This window comes from Gymnoscopelus braueri (genome assembly GCF_963280865.1).
Source record: "Gymnoscopelus braueri genome assembly, chromosome: 14".
Classification (NCBI taxonomy): domain Eukaryota; kingdom Metazoa; phylum Chordata; class Actinopteri; order Myctophiformes; family Myctophidae; genus Gymnoscopelus; species Gymnoscopelus braueri.
In genome coordinates, this window is record NC_137619.1 from 28,807,525 (window position 1) to 28,815,656 (window position 8,132).

General features: G+C 38.9%; 1 protein-coding gene across 1 annotated transcript; it reads right to left on the reverse strand.

Moving 5' to 3' along the window:
* Positions 1 to 466: 466 nt before the first annotated feature.
* Positions 467 to 5,839, reverse strand: LOC308100585 (GTPase IMAP family member 7-like; the record flags this gene model as incomplete). The annotated part of the gene is made up of 2 exons (XM_080449652.1): positions 467 to 514; positions 5,174 to 5,839. 2 exons carry the CDS (start codon positions 5,837 to 5,839, stop codon positions 467 to 469), a joined length of 714 nt encoding a protein of 237 aa, XP_080305778.1.
* Positions 5,840 to 8,132: the final 2,293 nt, after the last annotated feature.

Below are 8,132 nucleotides of genomic sequence, written 5' to 3' on the forward strand. Positions count from 1 at the left end.
AGTACTGAAAATGTAAAATACTCCAAACAATACTTAAACAAAAGGTTGGGGGTTCAAGTCCAGTACGGAATGTTTTCTGTCTTTCACTGTCCGCCTAAATTCTAAAAGGTTAAGTATTTCATTCCCGGTCACGTTTGCTGTGCCAGCGTGGCGCAAGCAAAAAGTCGGGGGTTTATAAACCGAAGGTTCCAAGTTCAAAACTCACAAGCAACTCAATAAATCAACTAGAATTGCTGTCAAAACAAACTAAAAAACAAACAAAAAACATGTTCAAAAGTGACGCAAACACATCAGCTATCAAACTTATCAAGGGAAACATTTAAGTTCTTAAGAGTTTAATGCTTCAATAAAATGGTATTAACTCAAATATGTCAAACAATACTTAGTAAAAAAAACAAAAAACACTTTGCCTAATATGCAAATTTATGAAACCCCTCCCTCTGGAGGTGTGTAATATGCAAACGTATTAAGCTCCTCCCTTTGGAGGTGGACTCACTCCATGCTCCACCCTCTCCTACCAGAGGTCAAAGAGAGCGTGAGGAGGAGAAGTCCGCTGCCTCCATGTCAACTTACAAGACCAAAAATAAAGATTCACCAGGATCAAGATCCAAACCCCAAACCTTTGGATTGAGGAACCTCACCTTTAGCCTTGCACCAGCAGGCCTTACACGTTATTGAGATTTTGGGTTTTCGACTTTAGGTTGAAGGGTGAGGTGGCAGGTCAAAAGATGAACATATTCAGCAAACACCTCTCCCCCTGACAGAATGACTGAATCTACAGATATGCCCACTGATGATCAGGGTTCATTATGACAACTGAGATACAGTATAGGTTGTTTAAAACCATCTGTTGGGACATTTTTACTCTGCACCCACATTTACTCATTCACTGAGGGCAAACAGAGAGATGTTTAGTTAGCCTTTAGTAATGTCATTACATTTCATACCCGTTGTCATCTCTGCAGTCATTTCTTAGTTTCAGATTACCAAAACTACAGCGCTTTTAATTAACCAGAAATGTACAAAAAACATCATTTTAACATCTACTCAGGCTTTTGTGAGCACCCCAGACAGTTTTTATACAAACCCATTGTAACTTCAAACTCCATTTTAACCATGATAGATTCATTAAAAACACCGTCCTTGGTTCTGTGACTCATACTGCCCTCCTAATATGTGAGGGGCCATGTTTTTTTTTTATTTTATTTTATGATTGCTTTTTTTTTTTTCATTTTCCCAAACAATTCTAAAAAAGTTATTGAAAAAACATGGCCCCCCACTCATTAGGACAATATCAGGCACCAGAATCAAGGATGGGTGTTTCAGATGAATCCATCATGATTAAAATGGTTTTAAGTTACAATGGGTTTGTATAGGAAGGGGGCGTGTCTGAAAATGAATATGAAGTATCTAAATACTGAATCAAGCAACTTAAAGAGGTGGTGCCATGTTTTTGCACTTTTTCTGTTTTTCATGTGTCTATGAGGTTGATAGAACTTCATTAAGGCCCCTGCTGGTGGTTTTATGGTGTTTCATGACTTCTCTGACTATTTGGAGTTTTTTCCTGGAGGCTGAAACCTTGAGAGTCAAACGTGCCAATCCAAAAACAGCGACATACTGACGTAACAATGCCCATACCCACCCACCGCACCTCCCCTCATTATCATTGTCATTTATACTACAACCTTTTGTGGGCGGAGCTGCCTCAAACACACGTGTGTGACCATGCCAGGTTGTTATGTGCCTAACTTCTACGTGACAGCTATCAAACAGTCGTTTCACACTTTGCCCATTGACACGGACAAACGTGATCAATGGCTTAATTTAATTTATAAAGACAGGATTATTCCCTCAGCCCCCTCTACCAGGCTTCGGGTGTGTAGTTCCCATTTTGTTGATGACTGCTTCACCAATTTAGTGCAAGTCAATATGGGATTTGCAAACAGGAAAGTACTGAAGCCAGGTTATATTCCAACGATTTATCCTGGAGACACAGAAAGCAGCACCGCAGGAGCGTTACCGGTAAATTAAAACATCCGCCAGCCCCAATAAAATGATTTAGGAGCATGAATCGGTTTGACATAGCCTTGTGTCTGTGACCTCCCCCACCGTTTAGTTGTGGGATTTAGTTCAGCGTCAATAAGATCGCTTCAGAACATCGTATGGAAAATGTAACGGTAGTCGCGGTAACCTACAGTCGTCTGTTGTTACGACGGTGTGAAGAAATTAATGGATGGGTTGAAACAACCTTTTAAACCGGGGTTTTGTGCCGGTCTGCGACTCTGCGTTGAATTCAACGTGCAGAGACAGTGCTGGTCGTGAACGCGCATCGCCGTTTAACATGGCGTAGAGTTAGATCAGGGACGAGCCTCCATGTTAATTCAACGCAGGCTGCCATCAAACTAAGGTTTTAAACGGTTGTTTGAGCCCAGCGATGCGTTGTTTCACGCCGTCGGAACAACAGACATATGTAGATTACGGCGCCTAGCTTTAGATTTTTCATACGATGTTCAGAAGGTAAAACATTTACATTAAATCGGCAGAACATACCGACGCGGGCGGGACCAACTCGAGTCATACAGTCTCAGCCAACGTTAGGGTCGCTAGAGCTAGTTCAGTTGGATTAGATACATAGCGTGATTGTTTGTCAATATAATAAAAAAGAGACGAATTATCTGTGCCTCTGCAAACAGAAGTGTATTATCAAGGTGGAAATGGCTCTGAATACATTATGAGAGCATCTAGTTAGACGTTATATATGCCTACTGTAATATACTGTAGCTTATATTTCCATTTTCTAGTAAGGGGATGTATGGAAAGAATACATAGCCCATTTAAATGGGAATGTCAGGTTGAAGGAATACAAATGCATTGTAATGATAGTAAAATGTGTGCAGTGATGCTATAAATAATGTCACTGATGTAATGAATACCATAGTCATTGTAAGATAAAGTTCTACTTGGATCACAGGATATTGAACATCACCACATCTGTAAAAATGTTTGACAACTGATGGTTCTGTTGAAAGGACAACTTTAGTTTTTTACAACCAAGGTTTATGTTTTAGATTGTAATTAAAGTAAATAAAAGATGAGTGTTAAAATGTTTTAAGACTGCTTTCTATAGTTTTAGCAATTTTTGCGATCTTTTTTACAGTGGGCGGAGGCATTCTATCCGGTGGCTAAACATGTATTTTTTTACACAATAACCCGGCGTTTTCTTTATTATTATTTACAGTAGCTCTTCTAGCCCCCAATAACTCACATCTGGCCATCAAATAATTTACTTTAATTACAAGCTAAAATATAAACCTTGGTTGTAAAAAAAAACAAAGTTGTCCTTTTAAGCCTTATTTATCCGTTGCACACATGAGCATTTGGGATTTGAGCAAAGGGTTGATGAGGCTTTCCGGTTATGGAGTAGTTCTTCTTCTTCCTCCTCATCTTCATCTGAACCAGATTCAGGTTCAAACATATATGGCTGTATTTGTCCAATTTGTCCTCCTGCCATTTTGTAAACAAATGGGCAGAACCATGGGCAGTCCTTTAGTGATAAGGGGGAAGGACTAGGACAGGTGGGTGGTCTTGTAGGAGGAGGCGGAGGGACTGGATTAGATGGGTGGTGCTAAGTGAAACCAGGTATACTTAATGAACTGGTGGGTGTGTCTACATAAAAACAACATTTTAACACTTACTGGACACTTTTTTTTTTGAAAAAAATCCTTACATAATAATAATACCTTATGATCAGGTTTTAGGGTTGAAAAATATCATGGCACTCCATCTTTAAAACTGTCTAGGGTGCTCACAAAAGCCTGAGATGTTAAAATGACCCCAAACATGTTCGAAAGTGAAATATCCCTTTAAGTTTGAGAAAATACCAGTGTACACTCATGGAAGAATATCAAATTAATGATCAACTAGAAAAAGTGCTCCTCGGAGCACAGGTCTCCGCCAGGTCTGGTAGGTTAGGTTATTGTGGCCTCCTGGTAGCGCTATAATAGGCCAATGTGAAAAGGGTGCCATTTGTGTTTAGTGCCTCAATTAGGATGGAATATGGAAAATTGGAAAGATCCGTGTTGATCACATGACTAAATAGATACTGTGTACCGATTTGCGTGATGTTTGGACAAAATTTGTAGGAGTAATATCATTTGTTTTGTGCAAAAATCGGCCTCCTGGTGGCTCTATAACAGGCCAATCCGAAAAAGGTTGCAATTTGGCATCCAGGGAGTGTGTTTGCTCAGTTTTGCAGAGACCGGGCCTGTTCACAGACATTGATCATTGAAAAGTTACCGTCACATCTGTGTCTAAATTAAATTAACTTTTTTTTTTTCTCCACATTTGCTTTTGTGGCAAAAATGTGACATAGGTGCGTGAAGGACGTGTCCCCACTATCTTGAAAATAACTTGAATTGTCCCCTACATTAGACCCTCTGAAATCGAATTTATCACCTGTGTTGTATACAGTATAATTTACTAATCTGCAGTGAGTCAACCCCACGTGAGTCAAAGTATAGATACTCCTGGTCAAATATTACTCAACAACAAGTGAAAGTTTGTTGCTCTGTCAAATTTGCACTTGAGTTTAAAGTACTTGCCTTTAAAAATGCTTAGGTATGCAAAAGTACAAATTACAAAGTAAATTTTCCTTTTTCAATATTACAAGACACAAAGTACAGCTGTAGTGGTCAAAACTTTCTTTTTATTTCATTTTATTACACAATAACAAGTTTTTCGAAACACGGTCTTCTCTCCTAAGCCTGACAAACAAAATCTGCTAATTCCCCCCCCCCCCTTTTTTTAAGAATAGAAAAGAAAAAAGATGAGCCACAACAAGACATGCAACATGTTATATTATCCTATACTAGCCACTCTATAAATGGATGTTAACAGTGGTGTGGATTTCTTGACTTGAATATATATCACAGAAACTTTGTCATTCATTGGATAGTGCATCTTTGTATCCCAACTACAGTTTTCACTACAAAAAACTACAACAATTCGGGCCAAAAATGGCCCTTATCCCATCTATAGACGAATCCACAGACGCGCTGCCTGTAGCTGCCTGTAGGCGGCCATTGCTGCGGTGTCGCGTCCGCGGAGCGTTGACACCGCAGTGGCTGCGCGCAGGGCAGCGCTCCGTGGATTCGTGTATTGAGCGGAAGGAGACTCTTTCAGCTTCAATTCTCTCCTGTCTTAAATATTCTTCAAGTCTCTTCTTTTCATCCTCTTCAATAATCCTTTGCTGCTCTATCTCTGCTTCTTGGAACATCTCAGTGGTGTAGTGGCTTCCTACATTAACCTCCACCATCGACTCGATTTTGGCCAGCAGCTCAGTGACCTGTGAGGGATCCTTGGTTTCGTTGTTGAAGACATGATAGCGACTGCCATATTTGCTGATTACTGCTTGTAGTTTTGCACTCTTTTTCACAAAGTCTTCAACTGGATGACCATTGAGCAGGTCACCACCAGTGAGGAGAATCATGGTGTATTTGTTCGACATGTCACCAAATGCCACCTGAATCATTTCTACAGATGTCTGATCCTCTTCTGTAAATCTTCCCAGTTTGATCACAATCAGGAACACATGGGGACCAGGAGCAGCAAAACAAATACACTGTTTGATATCATTCATATCTTTATCATCTCTAAATCTGGTGTCAAAGAATCCTGGTGTGTCAACAACAGAGATGTTTCTACCATCCACTAGACCTCTGGCCTTCTGACAGTCCATTGTCAGAGATACGGATTCAAATGCAAATTCAGATTTAAATGCCTCACAACCCAGGATGGTGTTTCCAGTGGCACTCTTTCCTGCTCCGGACTTTCCAACCATCACGATACGAACTTCTTTATTGTTCGTCTTGAGAGCTGGTGGATTAAAATGATATGGTTATGGATGATACGTATTAGAGGTTTCCTAAAAAACATTGTCTAATATATTGTATTATATCAGAGGGTGTGTGTGTGTGTGTGTGTGTGTGTGTGTGTGTGTGTGTGTGTGTGTGTGTGTGTGTGTGTGTGTGTGTGTGTGTGTGTGTGTGTGTGTGTGTGTGTGTGTGTGTGTGTGTGTGTGTGTGTGTGTGTGTGTGTGTGTGTGTGTGTGTGTGTGTGAGAGAGAGAGCACATACTGTACCTTTTGAACTCATGTCTGCCATGATGTTTGTGTTACTCTGTGAGTGTGAGTGTGAGAGAGAGAGAGAGAGAGAGAGAGAGAGAGAGAGAGAGAGAGAGAGAGAGAGAGAGAGAGAGAGAGAGAGAGAGAGAGAGAGAGAGAGAGAGAGAGAGAGAGAGAGAGAGAGAGAGAGTTGGTATCATTATAACAGATCTGCATACTGTATAAGACAGATGATGTTAAACACAATGTATAGCAACCGTTTTTCATCACAAAATCAAATGAGTTGTAATAGTCTCTATACTGTAAGCAGGGGAGTTGTACTCTAAGAGAAAGCAGGTTTACATTATCAACACAATGTCAAACCATCAAATAAAACATCATTAACAGAGCGGCCTCTTCACCCATGTCCTAATAATGATTTGTCTTATTTAGCTCATGGGCAATTGTATTTATGTGGTGCACGATTTGACAACTATTGCAAGACATGCAGTGGTGGAAAAAGTACTCAAATGTTTTACTGAAGTAAAAGTATCAATACGGCAATACTGTGTTACAAGTAAAAGCCCGGAATTCAAAATGTACTTGAGTAAAACTACAAAAGTATTAGGTAACACAATGTACATAAAGTACCAAAAGTAAAAGTACTAAAATGTTGGAAAATAGCAGATCTAGAAGCTCACAACGCGTCGCGATGCAACACGTTGAGCTTGTAGATCGGCTATTTTCAAATAGCCTAGGTATAAAATGGGGCTAAAGTGGTTAATATATGTTTTATAATGTAGTAATGTATATCTGCAAAGTCACTAGTGAAATAATAATCGTAGTGGAGTAAAAGTACAATATTTGCCCCTGAGATGTAGTGGAGTAGAAGTAAAAGTATAGACAACTGGAAATACTCCAGTAAAGTAAAAGTACCTCAGAATTGTACTTAAGTACAGTACTTGAGTAAATGTACTTAGTTACTTTACACCACTGAGGACAAGTATTGATAAAGTGGGTATACGTATACTTGACTGAGATTTCCTCACTCACCTGTAGACAAGAAAAGGAGACCTGATGATGAGACTATCCTCCTGATTGTTTTGGTGGTTCTTTAACTGTGTTTTGAATGCAGGGAGAACCTATCAGTGGATATAAGTGTAATAAGTAAGTTAGTGAGTAATATTAACTAGTCTCACATTTAGGTTTCACTGAGGCAGCACCACCTGCTTGGCAGTGGTGGAAGAAGTACTCAGATATTTTACTTAAGTAAAAATAACAATACCAGAATACAAACATACTCTGTTACAAGTAAAAGGCCTGTGTTCAAAATGTTACAAGTACAAAAGTATTGGCATCAGAATATACTTAAAGTACCAAAAGTAAAAGTACTAAAAATGTTTGAAAATAGACGATCTACAAGCTCACAACGCGTCGCATCGCACCTTTGGTGCATATATTTAATGTTTCTTTACTTTACCTAAAACACCCAATGACCATTATAGTGACATATAATCACACTATAAGGCATTATAACAATGTATTAGTATAAGGCATTGTGAAATTATTATAATGGATTATAGCTATGACAATTATAATACACTATTATCCTAATTGCCAAAAGAAACAAGTCTGTAAGTGACAAGTAATTATAAAGTGTTATGATATTTTAAATTCTAAGTCTACATGACATTTTTTATAATGTGTTATGATTATTGTTATAAAGCATTATGAGTATGTATGAGTCCTCTTACAATGTTATGAGCAGATTATAATATATTATGTCATTTTGTACTGTTTAAGGCATTATATACATGGGTCTCAGTATCTTACCTGGTTTCAATGTTGAAATCCTGATCTGGAGAGACAGAGGAAGTATAAAGACAGGCTATGAAGCTTCATCAACAGGAACCAGCTCACTGACACATCTCTGGTGTCTCCCTGTCATTTTATATATTTCAGTCTGCAATTCCTTCAATGAGACAGGCATCTCTATTGTTTACATGAAGTGAGTGAATCACCTGATTAAGCT